This window comes from Cyprinodon tularosa, unplaced genomic scaffold (assembly GCF_016077235.1).
Source record: "Cyprinodon tularosa strain WSP-4 unplaced genomic scaffold, ASM1607723v1 ctg27, whole genome shotgun sequence".
In the NCBI taxonomy this organism is placed as follows: Eukaryota; Metazoa; Chordata; class Actinopteri; order Cyprinodontiformes; family Cyprinodontidae; genus Cyprinodon; species Cyprinodon tularosa.
The window spans coordinates 691,285-714,739 of NW_024038974.1; the positions used below are offsets into that span (position 1 = coordinate 691,285).

Sequence of the window (23,455 nt, forward strand, 5' to 3'; positions counted from 1 at the left end):
CTTTTCTAAGCTATAATTTATAGTTACTGGCTTCTTCCTAACCTTTCAGTCAATGTTGACAATGTCACTCTCTTTCCTGCTTTTTCCGCAAAATTCTCTGATTTCATTTAATTCACACTTCTTACACAAAAACACGTTCATCTCTGAGACACATAACTTTTCCTATCCTAGACTATATCCCAACTCAACATTATGTTATTGTAGTTTTAATTGCTTGAACAGATTATTAGCGATTCTAGCCATTTGGGAATTGTACACAAGGCTGAATATCTTCAAGACTAATTTTTATTTATTTATTTTTTTTTCTGAGAAGTCACAAAAAGAAACAATGTATTTAAGGTATCCCCTTGAAGTGCATCCCTTTTGACCTGGGAGAAGCTTGTGAAGCAAACACATAATTTTTCCCTCGAATGTCAGAAGGCATTGTACTGTACTCTATGAAAAGGGCAAGTAGATGTATGCATGCTTCTGATGTCATGAAGGGATTAATAAAAAACTGCAGAAAAAAATGTTCTCTCTTGTTATTATGACAGTTGATAGAAAAACATAATCTTGTTTTGTTGTAGACAGAGAGAATTAAAGCATCTTTTCATGGCTTGTATATAAGTTTCTGCTATTAACTGAACACAAATTGTGTTTTATTAAGGAAACATTTTAAAATCAGTTATTGTTCACAGTGGCCCAGGACCTGTTTTACAAAATCAAGAAATTAAACAATTATCCTAAATCTACCATGAAAGCCTGCTTTGCTACAGGGAGAGGGGATAGTTAGAGGTGGTGAGGAAGAGGAGGAGCAAGAGAAGGGATAGAGGGGACGGCTTTCCCCCCCCATACATGCTCACAACATTGCCCGGCACTCCTTGTCACATAACCCGAATGCACATCAGCTCAGCTGGCAGTCTGGACAGGATCTCTGTGTAGACGGTGAGGATGCCTTCCGCTGTGTTGCTGTGGGCTCTTTCTGCGGCCATACTGGCGGGTAAAGAGTTTGTCTTCATCCTGTTTTCTGCCTCTGCTCTCTTTATTGATGATCACTGTTTATGGTGTAATGTTAACTGAAATTGTAAAACAGAAAGGTTTGTAGTTGTATATAGACGAAAGAGATCAGTTAAAGTTGCAGTTGTAGTGAAAACCTGTTTTCATAGTTTCTCTCAGTGGCTCTCAAATTTTTTCAGCTGTCTTATAAAAGTCTGAGTTTTGGACATAGACTTGGTTAATATCCTGGCTTGATTTCTGCTTGAATATATTCAGATTTTCTGTCCATATCAATGTTTGCCTCACTGACGGCAGATATGTTTCAGAGAGCTGAAAAAAAACAACTCAGCATAATAAGTTTGGCTTATCTGATGTGCGCTCCAGTCTGTAATTGCCAGTGTTTTAGATCTGTCTACATGTTCTTTCAGGAAATCTTTCCAGTGCTGCTTTGTTTGAGCGAACTGAGAGGAACTGCTCTCTGACTCCACCGGTAAGACTCGATTAAGAACGATTTTAATACCCACAACAATAAACTATAGTTTTCCATAAAAACATCAACAATTAAGGGACAACTTTGCCCCCAGTGGAGTCATTCAGAGTTAATGATTATAGAGCATGATGGAAAAACAGATAATTCAGCAGCTTCCTGGGTTTTAAATAAATGTGGAGACTTCTGCCTCCATCTATGTGCGTGTCATCTTTCTTCCTGTCTGCATTTGTTGCAGTTTCTCCCCAGCACAGCAGTAAATACCACTCTCCAGCTGCAGGAGCTACGTGAGCAAATGCTTTCCCTGAATATATCTGCCTACATCATTCCTGGCACCGATGCTCACCTGGTACATGTGGTGCCTGTCATAATTAATCCATCTGGGTTTAAAAACCTGGTTTGTGTGTGTGTGGTTTTGATTTACTGCATTTTTTTTCTGTCAGAGTGAATACATCTCCCCCCGTGATGCCAGGATGGCCTTTATGACTGGTTTTACAGGCTCTGCAGGTACAGTACAATCCTCTCCTCCTCTTCATCCTCCTCCTCATCATGAGTCAACCCCCACATCTAAGCTCCTTTACTTTCATCCCACATCCTCACCAAGTCGTCATTCATTTGTTTTCAATGCTCTCTGCCTAATTGTGTCCTCTCATTCAGGGCTGCTGTCCTCAGAGAGTAATCTCACTGCTGATTCATAAGGTCCATAACAGTGGACAGAAAGACTGATTATTGATGGGGCTTTTTTTTTGGTTGGTAGTGTGGGACTAACCCAATCAGTAAACTGTGCTTTACGTCTGAATGTGGCACTGTAAAAATGCACAAATTTGGTGTAAATAACAGCTTTTTTTGTGTGTGTGGTTTACCCAGCTGTTACCAAATGAAATACACCATACATACATACATACACCAGCCCCTTGGTTTGATACTTTTCAGTTACTTTGTATTGCAGCATAGCTGTTGGTGACAGATGGGTTGGTCTAAGTATGTCAGAAAATGTTGATCTTTCGGGATTTTCAAGCACAACCATCTCTCACGCTTATGGAGAAATGTCTCCAATAAAGTAAAATAAGGGAAATATAGCTAAGTGATTAAAAATGACTTTCTGTACGTCAAATGTCAGGAGGATGAGCTTAGGACTGAAATGCCCCTTTTCCATAAGTACCTGCTTAGAATGATTCACTACAGGTTAATTTGCTTTTTAGACATATCCATCATTAACTGTTATGTAGATCTGTTCCTAATTTTAGTGCCTAATTGCTTGGGGTTTCAATTGTTACTAGTCCCACTGAAAATGGAACATCAAAGAACTGGCAGTAATTGATTTTTTAGTGGGCATTGTCGCTAATGAAAGCTTATTCTATTAACGATTGAAGGTAAAGGGGAGGATGTTCTTTTTCTGGATGGATCATCAAAATAAGTGGTCCTCCTATTAGTCAGTCATTCTGGTGACATGTTTACATAAGGCCATCATACTTGCTCATCCTGGATCTTGGTCGATATGAACAGAGCACGGGTTCATAGTCCATATCAAATCCTACAAGACTTCCTCTTCAAAAGCTCTAAATGCACAGGAAAATAAATAGATAAATAAATCTAGCTAGACAATAGCTTGTTTATTGGCCTGTGGCATGCTAAAGTTAGCTATAAAGATGCTTGTAGTTACATAGACATACATGTATTTCTCTTGCACATGTTTGATAGGCATTCCCTCACACTAATACACCAATCTGAAATTCTGCATAATTGCACCATACATATTTAATGCTCTGAACTTCCATATCAATGCGTTTTTGGTTTTTTTCACACCATGTTTTTTCTCCCACACTGTTTACATTTGATCACTGCTGCATTTTAAGGCATGGAAATGAGATGAAAACTGTACAAAACGAAATTTCGTTTTGTATACACTCTGTGTATACAAAATGACAATAAATGTTGTCTAAGTCTAAGTCTCTCGGGAGCGGCTACAGGGTTGTGTATGTGCATTCATTTTTTTAAGTGGAGCATAAAATCCTCCCCTATATCTTTAATATCCTCAACCTTAGATAATTTAAAGTAGGGATGACTGTATATATAAGCAAACATACTAACATAGCAGGCTAGCTGTAAGTAGCATTGGCAGTAGGTAGCATAACTACAGTGAACCCATCTTCTGATTGCTGCTTCCTGTAGGATAACGTACATCATAAGAGGGCTCAAATCAACTTGAACATGTTAAGCACAGTCACAGGATCTCAATCTATTACCCACTTCATCCCAAAGGATGTAGTGGGGCAGGGGACTAACATGATGGATATGTATTTGATATTTCAGCAACAACTGCGTGATGCAATAATGCAAATATAGACAAAACCTCAGAAAAAAGTTCCCAACACCCTTTTTAAACTAGTCTGTAAAGATTTAATGTCATTCTTTTGGGAGAAAGAGGGTCCAGCCTGATACTGGTTAGTCAACGCTGTACATGAGTGCATCATATAATAGGCTACAAGAGTTTAATCAGAATATAAAGTTGTTGTTTTTTTTTTTTTTTGTTTTTTTACAAATATTTAGAAATTATTATAATATTTTGAAGACTGATAAAATGTGTAATTGCTTTGAGAGTTATTCTGTGAACTTTTGCTGTTTTCTGACTTATATTTCAATCCAGTACATGACCATTTCCCATTATGTTTGCTGGTTTAAAAGGTCAAATAACTCCCAATATTACAATATCGAAAATTAAGTCAGTGAGTCAGCCTCTTACCCTGTCATAGAGTCTTCCCACTTTATTTAACGGTTCCATGAAAAAATCCAAATAGAGCACAGTTTGTAGTATGGAAATTATCAACTAGTTATAATAATATGCTGTTTAGTAAAAAATTCCATCCATCCATCCATTTTCTAACACACTTATCTCAAGTGGGGTCACGAGGGGTGCTGGTGCCTATCTCCAGCTGTCTACGGGCAAGAGTATGGGTACACACTGGACAGGTTGCCAGTCCATCGCAGTAGTAAAAACTTGCTATGAGAGGAATGATACATCTTTCATTTCCTGTGCCAGGTCTTTAATTATTACATTTCCTTCTAGATCTCCACTTTATAAGCACGGTGCACAATATGCTCCCAGTATTAGTTACACAGTCCAGACTGAAAATGCCACCATAGTCTAAAAAAAGCTTAAGTTGAGGTTTGCTGTATATAGTTAATGTGGTGTTCAATAGAGGACAGGACTGTCTCGAAGCATTTTCATAAAAGGTAAAAGGCTCATCATGGCCTGGAAGAGTGATACTAAAATGGAACATAAAGATAGACAGATTTGGACTGTGTTTCCAGATATGAGAGGAACTCTTCTCTTGGTGAAGGTCACGCTGTGCCTAAAGGCAAGGGTCTAAATGTACTGACGCTGATACTTGTCATCTAATATAAATCATAAGTAAAGGAACAAAACAAGATTCAAGCAGATTAAATAAACTGCCTACTTTGGGTGAATATGCTTAAATACAATATATAAGGGACAAATATTAAGATTGTTGCCTGGGACTGCAATGTCCAAATGAGCCTCCAATCTTAATAAAACAAGCTTGGATGGATAGGAGGAAAAAAATAAATGGATTAAAACTCTTATTGCAATATAAAGCAATATAAAGCAATATAAATAAAAGCTCTGTATAAAGAAGTTTAGGGTAGTTTAAAAAATTGTCACAGTCCAGTTTTTGTGATTTGACACCAGCAACTTGTTACTGCAGCTGTCCCACCTTTTTTTTCCAGGCACTGCTGTTGTCAGTAGAACCAAGGCGGCCCTGTGGACAGACAGCCGCTACTGGGTCCAAGCTGAGAGACAGATGGACTGCAACTGGGAACTGGAAAAAGATGGTATGGATGATTATACTCTACCCTTTTCTTATGGCAGTGTTGCACGCATGCATTCCTTTTAAATAGCTGTGGGGTGTTTTTTTGTTTTTTTCAGTTTTCAAAAATAGAATTTTAAAGACTAAACGTGTCATTATGGGGATTTTATTATGAAAAAACTCACACAAACATTGTTTGTTCTCAAACATAATTACTTTTTTGGTTTTTTTGCTTTTTGTTCTTAAACAAAACTATCCAGAAGAGATTAAAAACCTTAATGAATGTTTATTGGGGATAAGGTTCTTGAAATTCACAGATTGACATATTTTGAAGAAATATAGTTTCTACAATTAACACAGTTTTTAAAGCTGTTTTATTACATATTTATTAAAAACTACTGTGTGAGGAAATGACTCATGCAGAAAAAGTTTTAGGCAGGATTACACAAACAGATAAGCATATAGTAACAAAAAAAGTAAAGCAAAATGTATTTTTTTATATCATAATATTTTTTCAGACTTACCAGCAGTAAGAGTGAACCAAATTTTGAGAAAGCTCTAAATACATTTATTGATTCCTGGTACACCTTACAACCAATAGTATTAGTAATTTCTGGTTACCACATATGAGGATAGATAATTGGGAAAGACCAGTTATGATTCATGATAATAGCTAGCTAACATTTCTAATGACATGCCATCTATCCCAATTGCGATTTCCTGCAAAAATAATAAAAACATTTTTATGACTAACCTTAATTTATGCTAAGTGGGTGTCAGCGTTGTCAATGACAAGTTAGTATCAATATTAACGGAAACAAAGCATTGCTAATTTATCGGTATTGTATGGATAACTGTCTAACGGTTGTGTTCAGTCAAAATGATGATTGTGACCACCATAGTTGTCACTTATTTAAAGTGCTCAACAGGTTTTGGAAACAACCTATGCTATCCACAAAACAAATAAAAACAAATGAATCCATTAATTGATTAATAAGTAAAATATTTGAATGTAAACAGAGTATCTTGCATGCTTTATTCTTTAAACCCACATCCCACAAACCAGCTGCATGGAAACATCTAAATTGCTTTTAAAATATCTGCATATTTTCATTAAATACTGATTATCGTGCATCTCCTTAAAGTTTGCCAATATTCGGTGGTATCATTAATACATTTTGGATTTGATGTTTTAGTGTCCATCATCAGTGTGGCAGAGTGGCTTATGGCAGAGGTACCAGCAGAAGGCATCATAGGCTTTGATCCCTTCCTCTTCTCCCTCAGTGAGTTTCTACATATTTAACTCAGCTGTTAGTCATTTTAACAACCATAAACCAAGTAGAAGGAAAATATTAATAGGTGCATCAGACGCCATCCAGATTGTTTACTTTAGAATGAGTCTGTGTAATGGGTGTTATCTTCTGCAACCTGCTCCATTAGAGACCCAGGAAGGCTATTCCATGAGTCTGGAGTCCAGCAATCGTATCCTCAAGTCCATTCCTGATAACCTGGTCGACCAAGTGTGGAAGGATAGGCCGCCTGTCCCACCTGACAACCTCATCCGTCTGCCTGATAGAGTCATACGTGGGTCTTCTTGCATTCACAAATACACATGAACTGCAGCCCAGCAGTCTGAGTTGATGAATACCTGCAAACTGGAAAGAAAGCAATAAGCAGCCCTGCAAACAACCATAAAGAGCATGTTTTTTACGGTTGGCTGACAGATTGAAAAACTCGAAAGGACAAGAGGAGCCTGCAGATAAGGAAGCTGTCTCAGCGTTGGTCCTATTAGTCTTTATGACTGTAGATTAGAAAAATAGAATGAATAGAGAGCACCACAAAACCTAATGGTCTGTATATTTAACTGCAAAAAGTCATCATCGGCATGGTTTAAAGAGCATGTTTGACAGTCAGGATAAGAATGGTTGCTCTTTTATTTTTCGGCAGACTAGATGGAGTCCATTAAGTAATGAAGAATGAGACGATTACTTGAATGTCAAACAAGCAAGGACATAAAAGGGCAAATGTGTTTTTACAGTCAGAAGGTAGACAGCACTTAAACTAAAAAATACAAATCAAACCAGTTTACAGTTTTATTCATTTAGTAAAGATTTTTCCACACTGTAGTTATTACAGTGTTTAATAACTGTCCTTTCTACAGCCATAGAGTTCAGCTTATTTCTAATGGGAATAAGATGAAATTGTGTTAATTCTAAAGTCTGGCATGAATATGAATTAAGTATCCACCGTCTTTGGGTAATTACCATTTTTGCACAAATAGGAAGGGAAATAGTTTATTGTTTTTTTCAAAACAGCATACACTTGATCAAATTGGATGGAAAATGCATTTTTAGTAGTAATTTCTGAATATATCTAACAATTTTAGCTTTATTTAAGTCTATAGGAGATACAAATGCTTCCAATTTGTCCCTTTTTCCAGTATTTCCCTGTATTTAACTTATTATAACCCACAAGTAACTCAAACACAAACTTTCCCCTCATGCTTTTTTTTTTTTCTTCTGGCTTTAGTTTTCGATGTTTCTACAATATGAATTTTAACCAAAATATACAATTGTTGTTTGATGGTGTGGTGGTACCATGACAATAAGCACAAAATGGGCAAAAGTTAAATGAGTCCATTGATGCTGTTAGCATAACACATAACATGCTTCATCCTTCAGAGAGGACATGGCAGGTGAAGGTGGAACAGATACGGAGTCTAATGACGATGAATCCATACCAGCCCACAGCTCTTCTTCTCTCAGCTCTGGATGAAACAGCCTGTGAGGAAAAAACACTCCTGATGCTGAGCAAATAAACCCCAATAACAAGCAGGAGAGAAACAAGAATCAATGATGATGCTTTTTTTCTTTTTAATATTTTTAGGGCTCTTCAATTTGCGTGGAAATGACATTCCTTATAACCCCTTCTTCTACTCCTACACACTTCTAACTTTAAATGAAATCTGGTAAGTTACTTTTATTTCCTATACATTCATTTATGTCTATTGACTATTATTTATGTCTATCTATTGAACAAATAATGGTTTACATTAAATAGAAGATAGTATTTTTTAAATATTACAGCAAATACCCTTATAAAACTGTCCTGTCATTTATTTAATCATATTGAATAATGTTTTTCATTGTTTCTACAGGCTGTTTGTCCACACAGACAGAGTGACTGAGGACCTAAAGACTTACCTGAATGCATTTTGCAAAGAATCCCTCTGTGTGCAGCTGAAAAGTTACAATTCTGTTCGGGAAAATCTAATGACCTATGTGGCTCAGCCTGGGGTTAAAGTTTGGATCGGTACAGAATACACAAACTACGCACTTTATGAGATTATAACGCCCCATGTATGTATCTGAATTCTAAATATTCACTTTATTAGCATTTAAAAAAATGTGGTTTTATATTAATGCCTGTTTTTGTTGTTATCTAATTTAGGAGAAACTAATGACATCCTCCTATTCTCCTGTGTTGACAACTAAAGCTGTGAAAGATGAGACTGAGGAACGAATACTGAGGGAAGCTCATGTACGTCCCGATTGCAAACAAAAGTCACAAAGATTATTTTTATTTTACCAACTGGAATTAAAAAGTGAGGATAAAACTTGACACACATGTCATTCAGGTGAGGGATGCAGTTGCTGTTATCCAGTTGCTGATGTGGCTGGAAAAGGCAGTCCCAAAGGGGAATGTGACCGAGCTGAGCGCTGCAGAATATGTCAATAACTGTCGCAGGTGAGTAAACAAATTAAGTCTTACTCAGGGGTCTGAAACCTGTGGACCTGGAGCCACAAGAGGGTTTTTAATCATTTGACAGTGGCTCTTCATCACTTTAGCTAAAAATGATAAAGATCCAGCTAATCTTTGTAAAAAAAAAAAAAAAAAGAACTACTAACAAACTGACTGGTTGCACTGAAAAAGAAATTGACTCTAAATATAACAGAAATATGTTTTTTGATCTTTTCTAAATGCTAAAATGGGATTTCAGAAACCAATTTAAAATGCACTTATTTTTTTCACAAATTTTGTCCTTCATTTTAAAATATTTGACATGGCACAGTGATTTTAACAAAATCCTTGGTAGGTATCTCTTTAAAGAAGGTCAAATAATGTTCGCGGCTCTAAACTATTTTTATACACTTGACTGAATGTGAAAATCGCTCTTTGGATTGTAGAGGTTGCAGATCCATATTACACATTAATAAGTATACATACAGCATATTAATATGAAACTCACTTTTTTAAAACAACAAAAGCTTCATTCTTAAAGGGGGTCATAGAAAGCAAAACCAAGTTTACCTTGTCATAGATGAACATCGATAGCTCCGTGGATGAAATGGACGTTCAAACCCCTGCGAATCCAAATGAAGCCCCGAGTTGACGTAAACTTGAGGATGTTGCCATATTTGGTTCTGGCCTGTACCTTTGTCACTCCCCAAAACTAACATACAGACCAGCCCACTGGTTCACTGGTCCAAGGGAGAGGGTGGGTTGAAGTGTAGACTGCTGGCCGCTGACTGGACCGGACCTCTGCAGAGAACCATGAGCTGCCCGTGAGAACCATGAGCTGCCCGTGCAGGAGGTGGGGGGCATGGGGCCACCTGTGTCCCTGGCTCCCTGCCCCTGGCTCCCTGCCCCCGTCCGCCAGGGTTCGCGAACCAGCCCTGGAGCTCACGGCTCGGTTCGAGTGCCCAGTGTGTTTCGACTACGTGCTGCAATGTAGTCGATCAAAATCCAGTGCGATTTTGAAATTCTCCCCGGAAATCTTTTCAGGTATGAAAAGTAGGACATGTCCAAGAAAAAGAGGACGTCTGGTCACCCTACCATATCAACAATCTCGATGTTTCAGTGAGTGAGTGCCTATTGCAATGATGCATCTTTGCTCAGCAGCTTCGCTCGTTGTAAACCAACCAATCAGTGCACAGCTCATCTAAATATTCATAAGCATACCATAAAAGGAAGAAATCCTGTCGTTTTATTCTAGGTATTGTAACAACCAGGCATGCATTAGAGCGCATAGAACAGCTAATATGCCATTTTTAGCCCAACCAATGTTACACATCCTATTCAGAGACCATAAGGACCAGCACCATTACCCCATATAATAATTCTATGACCCCTTTAAATAAAAGATGCATCAAAAGGCTTAATGTTATAAATGGGGTTATGCAATTCAGAGAAACATTACCTGAAGTATTTACAGGATGGAACAGCTAATCCTTTTTCCAATACTAAAAGGGAGTCTTGGAAAAAATAAGAGATGAACAAAAGCCTGCTGCCAACAGCATACGCAGCTCAGCACAACAGCTGCAGACAACAGTTACATTAGTCTTAATTACATTGCTTATATTTAGCTTGGAAAAAAAGCTTGTGCTTCTTAATTTACTGTTGACGTGTGGTAGTAAACTATATCGAAAACAACGTGCCTGTGAGGACTTCCAATAGTGATACACAAGTTGATTGTTTACTTGTACACTTGTATAGAGTGTGTAAACACATTGATTTATTTGTGTATTATAGATGTATTATTCATGTATTTAGGTACCGGTATTTATTAACATATCTATAGATATTTTGGAAATGGGAATAACAGATATATTTATGTTCCAGCAAACAGAAGGACAACAAAGGCCCAAGCTTTGAAACAATCTCTGCTAGTGGACCAAATGCAGCTCTTGCACACTACAGGTAAGATGAAAGCATGTCATCTTCTTTTTCAAGTTCTACCTTTTAATGAGACTTTCCTTATTCCAGCTTGTGTAGACATACAGTTTGGAATGAATAAAGAAATTCTTAAATGGGTGAAATATTAAAGACAAAAAAACAAAAAGAGCTAAGTGCAGTAAGGATGTGTTTGATTTTATATGTGCTCTTATTTTGGTATTAGAGTGAGAACATGTTGTCTGCTAAAGGTTAGGTTTAGGACTAAGGTGTGACTTTTATTTAGGTTAAGGTGAGGTATGCCCTGGTAGTGGTTGAGTTATTGGTTAATGTCAGGTTCAAGGGATAGATAGGGTTAAAATTGACTGAAAATCAATGGGACTCAACAGATTGCCTTTGCTATAGCAAGTGTGTTACTTTGTGGGGACAGTGTAAGGCCAAGTTTGTACTATATATATGTTTTAAGCTGATGAAACTGTTATTTTTCAATTTAAAAAACCTATTTTCCATCACGCCAAGTTTTTAGAGTGCCTTCATTTTATCTGCATAGATGTAAAACAGGGTGTTTGAAACAAATCTAGCAAATCTGTGCTTCAAGCATCTGATGTGTTTTATGCAAATCAATGATTTCAACGTATTTTTCAGCAGTAGATATAGGCCACTTTGTACAAAATGTTTGTTATGAACAGAGATGGCAAAAGTACTCACTTTCCGTACTTGAGTAAAAGTACAGATACTTGTGTTAAAAAATACTCTGGTAAAAGTGGACGTACTGATTAAACTTCTTTACTCAAGTAAAAGTAACAAAGTACAGGCTTGTAAATTTACTTAAAGTATAAAAGTAAAAGTAGAAACCACTTTTTTCATGCCGTTGCCTACATTTTAAATGGATGTCTGCCAATAGGACTAGATCTCCGTTGTGTTCATTTTCAATCATCTCGTCGTCCATGCTACTATGCTAACGCCGCCGCCACCAAGCTGCAATGATTTGCCGCCAATGAATACCGCCGAATCTGTCGATTCATCTTGTAGTGGCGCGTCAAATGCAACGTAGATTCCCATCCAATTAGATTGAATTTGGTATTGATGACGTGAACAATAATAACGGTAACTCCATTGAAATGATTCAAAACTAAAGTAACGAGCCAATTTTTTAAAATGTAAGGAGTAGAAAGTACAGATATTTGTGTAAAAATGTAAGGAGTAGAAGTAAAAAGTCGCCATAAAAATAAGTAGTAAAGTAAAGTAAACATATCAGAAAAATCTACTTGAGTACAGTAACGAAGTATTTGTACTTCGTTACTTCCCATCTCTGGTTATGAATACAGCTATTTAACTCCTCTGAACATTCTGGGGCAGGAAACATTTAGAAAGCTACATTTTACAATACTGTTGTGTAATCGTTGACTGCATACCCAACATATTTAGCTTTCATCCTTTAAACAGGGGAGATACCAAAAGTGTCTTATATTCAAGGGAATTCCCTTTTGTGTTTTGAATCATTTCACTAGTGGCCCTTTGTTACTGTTCTGTCAGGAGTGACACAAAAAACCTCTATATGTGATGATAAGCACAGTAAGACCAGAACAACATAAGACATAACTGTAAAGTTGAAGGAGAAGAGATAATAGTTTGTAAAGGTTTTAGGAATTAAAAATCAGAACACGTGATGTGATACCTTATTTTTTTAAGCTCTGAGTTAAACAAAAATGCAGACAGGAGCTCAGAAAGAGAATTGTGTACAGGTAGGTGTCATAATGAAGCAGAACACTTGCAGATGTTGAACAGGACATGGAGCACAGACAGAAAACGGTGCAGTGTAATAGTTAGAAAGTTGAAATAAAGTTAAATGTAAGAATTAAGCAACAAATGATGAGTAACCCAGAATGAATAAATAAATATTGATGCAGAAGTAGAAAAAGACAAAGGAAACAGATGACAGAATCAAAGGATTCAGTTCATAAAATTAGGGAATCAAAAAGAGACAAAAGAGATAATGCAAAAGGAGCTGAACTAAGACACTACGAAAATACAGATCAAGGCGAATAGATTAAGGTCTTGATCTAATATTGCATATTTTGCTAAAGTAAATCAATATTTTTGCATGTATAAAAATAGGCACATAATTGATAGCCTGTACAAAGTTGATCTAGTAACCAGCCACAATCAGAATTACATCTATGATGTGAACAAAGCAGTACCCACAGTCCAGTTAGCCAGTTAGCTTTCATTAATATACAGAACATTTGCTGATCAACAGAACATTAGACGAGGACTTGCAAATGTAATGACTTGCTTCCCTCATGATTTATCAAAGTTGAATCTGATTGCAGCTGCATATTCACTGCCTATATTTAGAATGTTTGACACTCAGGTGGGAAGGAGGCATGGGTGCTACAACTGGTGTTGCGCCAATGCCATTTTTTGGCCCTGATACCGATACCCGATACCTGGCTGTGCAGTATCGGTATTGGATACCGATACCATACCGATAGCATCTGTTTGAAATTGATGTGTGTGTATATATGAAGAACTGCATACTACTTGGATGTAAAATAATTGCCATCATGGCTTTGTCAAGTTGCTGCCTATCTTTGAGAAACAGGAAAAAGACTAATGCAAAGTGATCCAACCGAAATTTTTATTGCCTTCCTGGAATGGGTGACAATAGTTGAATAAACTTTTAGCTCATAACATGGTATCGGTGCCCTATTTGTCGGTACTTGCCGATACCGATACCACCATTTTAGTGCAGTGTCGGGGCCCTGCCTGACACTGGTATCAGTATCAGAGCAACACTAGCTACATCAGATAATATTGGATGCATATGTTGACAAAATTTGGACCATCAATAAGTCAAATAGAGCAGACAGTTTGTCTGTGAAGCAAAAATTTTTTTGGGGGGGAAACTTCTTTTAATACTGTTTTTTGGTTTTTTTTGCATCCAAATGGAATAAATTGGCACACCATTGCAGTTAGTGGCATTTCTCAGAACAGGATTTCTAGTGTGCTGTCCAGCATCACTTTTCACTGGTCTATTTATACTTTGAATCCCTATATCAGATCAAGTGAAAAAGTAGTGAGCCTCAAGGCTGTCTTTTAAATAACAATCTCTAAAAGTATTGAACTGCAGCACCGATAACCATGAAGATTTTCTACAGAGGAGGGAATTTCTCTGTATTAATCACCAGCAAAATGTGTTAGTAGATAATATTGTAAAATATAAAGATTATTTCTATATGTCACAGAAAAAAAGAACAAAAAGAAGATATTCTCTGTTAATTAAAAATTGGTTTTGTGCATCTGAGGTGTTTAAGGAGGCTGAACCAGGACCACCTTTTCAAACTATCCATATAAGTAGAGTGAACCTATGTGTAGTTTTAATCCCAGTATACATAGAGCTGTTCTGTTTGTTAGAGAATATCAGTGAGTGAACTGCATCATGAAGACTACAGTATAGAGATGAGGGACAATGCTGTGGAGAAGTTTAAAGCAGTGGTTATCATCAATCTATCTGAAATTAAAAGATTATAGCACAGCTGTATACCTTCTAACACATGGAGCATAATGAGAGCCTTAATAGCCAGTTAAAGTTCTACTGAACTCCAAAAACCTGGCTTTAACAGCAGAGCGGCAAAAGAAAGCCTTGTTGAAAGACATACAAAAAATAAAATCATTTGGCATATAGAGAAAATGGCAAACATGTTGAATAAGGTGCTCTGGTCAAATGAGATGTAAACTGAAACTTTTGTGCCCATTCAAAACATAATCTGAGGGAGAAAATCAGCACTTCACATCTGAAGCTTGGTGGAAACAACATCATGATGTGGGGACGGAAATGAGAGTGTGAGATGATAGCGAGATGGGTGGAGGATAATTTAAGTTCTACTTGGAAAGAAAATCACAGTTTACCTTCCAGCAGGACACTTAAAGATACAACCAGAACTACAACTGGATCAACAACTACAAATTATTTCTCAGAATGTCACACACCTGTTACAGACAGAAATCAATTTCAGAATCTGTGCAATGAGCTTGAAAATGGATGTTCACAGACGCTCTCCACCCAGCCTGACCTACAGTAGTTTGCAAAGAGGAATGGGAAGAAATGCCAATAGATAGAAGTGCAAAACTGGTAGAGACCATGCCACATTACTGCAAACTGTGCTTCAAAAAAAAAATTTATTCATAAAGAAAATGAAAGTTTAAAGACAAAAATCTTTTTCTTTTAACTTCACAATTTTCCTTAACTTTGACCTCAAGGCTACAACTAAAACACAATGAAGTCTGTGGTTACGATTTGACAAAATGGAAAAATTGCATTTAACTATTTTTGAGCTGTAACAGCGTGAGACTCTTTGCTACAGGTGTGTCAGGAAAAAGATTAAATATTATCTCAGTTACATTGCCTGTTATTTATCACTGATGATCATCCAACCGCTCTTGTATCTTAGAAATAATAATAAAAAAAAATGTTTCATAAAATTTCATAAAGTTAGAAAATTTTTAATGTTGCATTGTTCAGACCAAAATTTGTCACGGTTGCTAACGTTGAAGAGTTGGAATGTTGGAGAGTTCTTTGAGCTTTTGTATCTATATTTTTTTTAACTGTCGGATTATTCTAAAAAGTTCTTTCGTATTTTAACAGTAAACACTATCAGTGAATTACCAGTATCATTTCCTGTTTTTTTACTGCCATGCAGCCCGTCAGAAGAAACCAACAGGAAGCTGACAGTTGATGAGATGTACTTGGTTGACTCGGGTGGCCAGTATCTGTGAGTAAAGCCAGTCTCTTCCAGTTTTACTTCAGGTCTTGTGCGCTCAAAAGGACTCTCACTATTTCTCATTTCTTAGAGATGGTACCACTGACATCACCCGCACGGTTCACTGGGGGTCACCAACAGACATGCAAAAGGTTACATTTACATTAAACAGCTTTTTTTTTTTATTCATTTAAAACTCTACGCTAAATTCCATATTTCAAACACATTTTACCGCTATTTATTCTACAGGAGGCTTTTACTCGAGTGCTCATGGGGAACATAGAAATATCACATACTGTTTTTCCCTCAGGGACAAGTGGTGAGTAGAAAACAATAAGGTACTTTCCATCCCTGAACTTTGTTTTTGTGTCACCACTAGAGAGCGATCTTGCTCCACATCATTCTGAGGTGATTGCACTCCTTCTTCTGCTGCAGAATGTTTATTATAAGGTCCTGAAAGAGGCTTTTTGTGTCTCAACAGGTGTGCGCATAGAAATGCTTGGCCGGCGGGCTCTGTGGGAGGTGGGCCTGAACTACGGCCATGGCACCGGTCATGGGGTGGGAAACTACTTTGGAGTTCATGAATGTAAGGCTCTTTATTGGTGTTTTTGATAGAATTGATCAAAAACATTTTACTGCATAAACTAAAAAACAGAAATACTGATTTATAAAGATATGAATATTTATATACAGTACAAATAAAAAAAACACTGCAAAGAGTTTGTATTGACCAGAACTCTGGGCATCAGCTGAGCATTACAAACATTGGAAAGGAATGCACATGTAAGTGAACATTTCTTTTGCAATAAAACCTCTTGTGATGTGGTTACATCACTTGTTACCCACATCAGCTGAACTATGTGACAGTAGGTAAGCATTTTAATACAGCGCAGTAAACAATATTATTCTTTATTTATTATTATTAATCTCCATTCTCTTGCAGTTTTTTTTTCTCCTTTTGTTTTATTATTACAGTTAAGAATTTTATATCATGAAACTAATTTTATTATCACAGAGAATTACCCAGAGTAAATATACATTTTAACTGTGAAATTAAGATTTCATTTATTTAACCTAAAAATTTGTTCAAAACTACTTGGCCCAATGTGAAAAAAAATGTCCCTTTAATTTAAAAACCTATTGTGTCACCCTTTACTGCAATAACTGCCATGAATCATTGGTTACTGCAGTGGTCCCCAAAGATTTTCTTCTGGGCCCCCCTTTGGATTACAATAAAATTTCCACGCCCCCCCATCCCATCCCCCCCACCCCCACCCCCCACCCCACGACCCCCAAAATAAATAAAAAAAAAAAAAAAAAAACTGGGCACACACATTGTTCAACCAGATATAATAAATCTATACACATATTTTGTTTTCAAACTCCACTGAAGTTTATTTCACACTTCAGGTTGCAACAAAACAAACTACACCATCTTTACAGTGGAACCCTGTGATGAAATGGCAACTTGTAGAGGTAGATAATCCAGGTCCGGAATGCAAAAAGCGTAGAGTAGCTATAACCATTGACAGTGTGCACTAATCACCTGGCTAGGTGAAAAGGATAAAGACAATTTAGTCAGGGTTTTTACTTTGTGGACCTGGATTATCCACCTGCGGGAGCTGGTCAGGGTGTGGCTCACCTCTCAGCAGATGACAGCTAAGGATTGGCACCAACCCAGCAAAGACAAGCACCAAGACACAATGGATGCATAGACAATCATTGGACTTGGGTTATGGTTGATTTTCTGACTTAGTTTATCAATTGTTGAAACAAAGAACAGAACCAAATCTAATGTTAACTCAAAGATGTACAGACATTTCAGTTATTTAAATTAAATTAAACAAGATTTTTAAGCATTTTTATGACATTTATTTGAACACCATTTCAAAATAGCATGTGGGAATGATTAGGGCAAGGCAAGTTACCTGCATCCTAGTTTAGATTCATTCTCTGAAAAGCATTAAAAGTACATAATGGAGAAAAAGTCTCAAGTTATTCTTGTTGTTGTTGGACCTATGTTCTGATGACCACACCTAAATAGGAACACCCAAAACTGGCTGCCCTGAGCATTTTTGCTTTTTTTTAGGTTAGCCATACTTCAACAACATTTTGACAAATCAAAATATGTGCTGAACATTTTTTAAAGATATTCATAATAAAAAGTATGTATGTTTTGGTAATCATTGGAAAACAGTACAACAGAGGTGCCTTCTCAGATTCTCAGATCAGGTTTGCTTCCACTTTACAGGGCCAGTTGGATTTCAGACCAACAACATTCCTTTCAAAGCTGGCATGTTTACATCAATTGGTGAGTTGTTTGTAAATTTATCACCTCTTGCATGTTAAAATGGTGCTCATTTCCAGTCAGATGTTTCCTGTCAGTTTTACTGATAAACCTGAGTTAAATATAAGGTTCTGACGAAAGCTAGTGTTGAACCTGACTGCATTATGAATAGGTAATACTGCAATGTTAATCCGCTGCATAGAACAAGGACACTTACTTGTTGAACTGTTCGACCAGACCTGTCACCAATGTTAGGAACTGCAATTATTTCATAAAGTTAGAAAAATAGTAAAAATATATCTTATACTGGTCTTTTAGGGGAAAAAACTGTTTAATTTATGAGAAATGTAATCTAAATACAGGCTGCACAGTGGAATAGTGGATAGCACTGCTGCCTTGCATCAAGAAGGTTCTGGATTCAATTCTCAGCCCGGGGTCTTTCTGCATGGAGTTGCATGTTCCCCCCGTACATGAGTGGCTCTCTCTGGGTACTCTAACTTCCTCCCAGAGTCCAGAAACATGACTCTTAGGTTTATTGACCTCTCTAAAATTGTCCTTAGGTGTGAGTGTGTGCATGAATGGTTGTGTGTCTCTGTGCTGCCCTGCAACAGACTGGCAACCTGTCCAGGGTGTACCCCGCCTCTCGCCCATAGACTGCCAGAGATAGGCACCAACCTCACGACCCTGACAAGGACTAAGCGGGAGAAGATGGATGGATGGATGGATGGATGGATGGATGGATGGATGGATGGATGGATGGATGGATGGATGGATGGATGGATGGATGGATGGATGGATGGATGGATGGATGGATGGATGGATGGATGGATGGATGGATGGATGGATGGAAGATTTCCTCACCCACCCCCACCAAAATACAGAAATTAAGAATTTCAAGACGGCTGTGTCCCATTACATCTGGTTGAAAACTAATACCCAAAGTATAATTAATACCAATGTTTAAAAACAGTTTTTACACCTTAACTTAGTTTTAACGTACGCTTAACTTTATCTTTGTCGGAATTTGATAATAAGATTTGTTTGATCTAAAACATTAAGTCTGACTGAGAGGCATAACATATTAACAGGAAAGCAAATCGTTTTTTATAGTGCTGTATTTGTTTATATATGATTTTGTTACAGAGCCTGGATATTACAAAGAGAATGACTTTGGCATACGGATTGAAGATATCGCAGTGATCATACCTGTTCAGACAAAGGTAAAGAGGCAAAACTGTTCAGAAAAATCAGGTGATTGTGCTAAATTGCATGTTTTTTATGGTACCTTTTACATTATGAAACCTCTGTATTTCTCAGTATGGACATAACTTCCTGACATTTGACACCGTGTCCCTGGTCCCATACGACAGAAAGCTTATTGACACTTCGCTCCTCAGTTCAAAGCAGGTGAGCTATCTTTTTACAAAAGCAATGATTCAGTTACATCAGGTGGATGCAGACTGATAAACTGTGACAGACTGCCTACAGCTTCCTGTTTTAATTTGTAAATACATTGCTGTGTGACATGGACCCTGTCTTTCTCTTTTCTGCAACACAGGTTCTAGCTTCCTCTTAAAATCCCCATTTCACACTTGTGGTTTAAGTTTCTATGCAGCTCTGAGATCATAACAAAGTCAAAGAAAACAAAACCACGTGAGAAATTTGGCTTTTGAGTTTTTTTTCTTTTTCTCCAAAAAAATACTTTCAAAGCTAAAAAAAAAAAAGGTTATAGATAAAACCTTATTTTAACAGATCTATGTCTTTGGGGGAAAAAAATAAACTAGGTAGCTTAATAATAGAAAAATACATCATAACGTCCAAACAATGCCGTGAAGTATTTCAAAAATACTCAATGGAACATTTGCTTTTAAATGCATTCAAAAATACGGCAACATCCAAAACTACTGTTTGGCGCCAACAGACGACCTCAGACCCATAGCAGGATTTCAGCAAATGTGCATTAAGCCAAAAAAATAAAAATAAATAAATAACAAGAAAAAATTATATATATATATATATATATATATATATATATATATATATATATATATATATATATATATATATATATATATATATATATATATATATATATATATTATATAGCTCTTTTTTGGGGGGTTATATAGACAGTTGTTGTTACCATAGCTATTATTTTAGAATCATTACCTGCCCTTATGAAGGGTGTTTTCCTTAGGAAAATCTCACGAGAATTTTTTGTTGAGGGGTTAGAATAGAATAGAATAGAATAGAATAGAATAGAAATATTCTACATTTTCCCTTAGTAGGAAAATTCAGCTATATCTGCAATTGTGACATCAGGTTTATTGTTACTCAAAGTATGCATATGCACACTGTTCATACCGAGATACTCTCATCAATATGTAGAATGATCAAAAATAGCATTTTCCTGTTAGAACTTGGTTCATTGTAATTCTTCTTTCATTTTCTTGCTTGATTTTTTCCTTCATTTGTGTAGCTCAAACCAGCAGCAACTTCCTTGCATTCTAATTAGGATTAGAATCCAGATTATCCAAAACAGAAAGCAAAATCTACAATGGAATGGCTCCCAAATAAATTTATCCAGGTTTTAGAATAGCCAAGTCAAAGTCCAGACCTGAATCGAATTGAGAATTTGAGGAAAGACCTAAAAACTGCTGGTTACAAAGCTCTCCATCCAACTGCACTGAGCTTAAGCTGTTTTGCAGGAAGAATGGGCAAAAGTTTTAGTCTCTCAATGTGCAAAACTGATAGCCCCCTTGAGTATTAACTCAAGCTGAATAATTTTGCATACCCAATTTTCCAGGTTTGTATTTCTTAGAAAAAGTTTTAAATGTTTTAAATATGAAATAAATGTATTCCCTTCAGACACAACTACATTTACAGGCAAGATGACTGTGTCCATTATTCATCCTCCTTTGTCAGTGGAAAACATGGGTTTTAACTTTGATTTGTTTTTTACTTGATCTGGAAAAAAACACTCGGGAATTAATTACTTGCATTTTCTTATATACATACCGGCTTGAACCGAATACCTCAAATTGGTGAATCAGAAATGTTTTAAATTACCTAAATGCAATGCTCTGATTAGAAATTGTTAAACAAAGCTTTTTGCAGATCTGAACTGTCATGTTCTCTTAGTATTAGAAATGGAACTTTATTTTCTGTTGACATCAAATGTAAAACTGTTACAGGCAATATTGTATGCCATGTTGATATATATTGTTTTGGACCATATTTATTGAAAGGAGTGGTACTATAATTAATGCTGATGGACTGTTCATACTTCTATAGAAGTAGTTTACAAAAGAAATTGCATTAAATATTAGGGGTTCATAGAAAAACGGAAATATAACTTATAAACAATCTAACTTTTTTTTTCTCTGTAAAAACATCTTAAGAGAAACATTTTGAGGTTAACTGCACTTTAACATGCAAGTGTATTTTTGTCTCCAGATTCAGTGGCTGAATAATTACTATGAGACAATTCGTCAGCTGGTGGGTCCTGAGCTGGACAAGCAGGGGCTGCATGAGGAGAAGGACTGGATGCTCAGGAACACAGAGCCTTTCACTGAAGCTGGATCCTCTGCCTCCGTCTGTTCCTCCTCCTTAACACTCATAGCTCTGGTCTTTGCTCTGCACAATATCATCTGAGGAGAATCCTCTATTACCCATCTCAACAGACTTGCACTGAAAAGTTAAGCCTATGCAGCCTCTACTGAGCAGGTACACTGGGTCAACAGATGCACAGAAATTTATAATTTTTTAATTTATAATTGTAAGATGTAATAAACAATTTGAAATGTGTGAGTAAATATGTGACTTTTTGTGTTTTCCAATATGTAAAGGAATATTTTCTAAGAGTTTTGATTTAATAACCTGTAACAATAACCTATGGAGTTTTAAAATGGATGCTTCTTTGATCAGCCAATATTTTAATACAGTGGTAACTTGGATGGATGGATGGATGGATGGATGGATGGATGGATGGATGGATGGATGGATGGATGGATGGATGGATGGATGGATGGATGGATGGATGGATGGATGGATGGATGGATGGATGGATGGATGGATGGATGGATGGATGGATGGATGGATGGATGGATGGATGGATGGATGGATGGATGGATTCTGGACTGATTTTTAGAATCAGGGGAGTGGCGGCCTAGTGGTTAGCGCATAGAGCTTGGAGTCCTGAAGTTTTGAGTTCGAGCTCCACTCCCACAGACTGCCACTCTAGGTCTCTGAGCAAGACCCTTAACCCCACACTGCTCCCTACACTGCTCCTCCAATGTGAGATAAATAAAGTTCAATTATTAATAGTTAAGTGTGTAGAAAAGCATCTTCTACCTATTGTGAAGCATGGAAAAAGATCTATGATGCCATGAACTCTTTGAAATGAATGGACCTTTAAAATAAAAAAAATCTGCTGGGCTTCATAGGAATACTGAAGATCATTTGAAACAAACACATCAACAATTAGAAGGGTTTCCAGCTGCCACACAACACTTTTTTATTGAGATCTTAGTAACAAGGTCTAAATCTTTTAAACAACCTCTGGTTGAGCCGTAGAGAAAAATGTGTGTTTTAGAGATTCTGTTCCTCTCTTTAAAATCAAATCTTATCAAATGTATAGAAGAAGACTCAGTGCTTTTCTTTTGGTAAAAGGAGATGTACTCAGTTTTCAAAACAGGTTGCCATTACTTTGCCCCTTAAATTTCTATATTAGCTTTAGCTTTGAATAAGCTCTCTTTGTCTCTTTTAACATAATCAGAAATGCTATCAAGTCTCATTAAGAAGCTTATATGATGAGTCACTGTAAGTTACAGTACTCCACCCAAACTCTTTATGAGAAAAGCAAACAAGTTCCTTTTCCCCAAACTCTAATCTCATTTCCTTTAAAAGTCTCAGAATCTCCCTTTTTCAGTTGCTCACATCGTGCCCAGGATTTTGTTTTGCTATGTTTTAAGAAACTGATAAATTGTTCTCTTTCATATCTTATTTTCAGTATCAATGATGTTATTTATGGGTTAGAGATTTTTTTTGTTACCAGTCATTACTTTATCAACTATCATGCAGCAGCTGTGTACTTCATTTTCTGAAACTCCTCCACCATCATAAAGCTGTAAATGTAACCCTACTGTTATTACTAAAAATTATTAAAACTGACATGGATGGCTCAAAGAAGACAACTCTTCTGCATTCTCTTATTTAGCTTTTTTTGTAAATGGAAAAAAGTAACATTTTGCATCTTGTCTTCCTAAAAAAGCATCTAAAAAGCTTTCTAAAAAGCATTTTCTGAAAGTGTTATGTAATGCATCAACCTGCAGCCATAAAACACGCTTTGTCCATTTAACATGTGTCATCTGTGCAGAAGCAAAGCTTATTTAAAGCAAAATATGGAGGCAACCCAGTGTTTCAGTTACAGTCATTGTTTTTG

General features: G+C 36.7%; 1 protein-coding gene across 1 annotated transcript; it reads left to right on the top strand.

Annotated features, from left to right (window-relative positions):
• Nucleotides 1-847: 847 nt before the first annotated feature.
• On the top strand, nucleotides 848-21,827 carry xpnpep2 (X-prolyl aminopeptidase (aminopeptidase P) 2, membrane-bound). The gene is made up of 21 exons (XM_038289460.1): nucleotides 848-979; nucleotides 1,404-1,465; nucleotides 1,701-1,811; nucleotides 1,906-1,969; nucleotides 5,210-5,314; nucleotides 6,486-6,572; nucleotides 6,730-6,873; nucleotides 7,971-8,072; nucleotides 8,176-8,257; nucleotides 8,447-8,648; nucleotides 8,740-8,829; nucleotides 8,927-9,036; nucleotides 10,912-10,989; nucleotides 15,666-15,737; nucleotides 15,817-15,877; nucleotides 15,975-16,044; nucleotides 16,207-16,311; nucleotides 17,977-18,036; nucleotides 19,156-19,232; nucleotides 19,330-19,419; nucleotides 21,469-21,827. The coding sequence occupies exons 1-21, from the start codon at nucleotides 931-933 to the stop codon at nucleotides 21,664-21,666; spliced, it is 2,019 nt and encodes a 672-aa protein (XP_038145388.1). The 5' UTR covers nucleotides 848-930; the 3' UTR covers nucleotides 21,667-21,827.
• The last annotated feature ends 1,628 nt before the right edge of the window (nucleotides 21,828-23,455 follow it).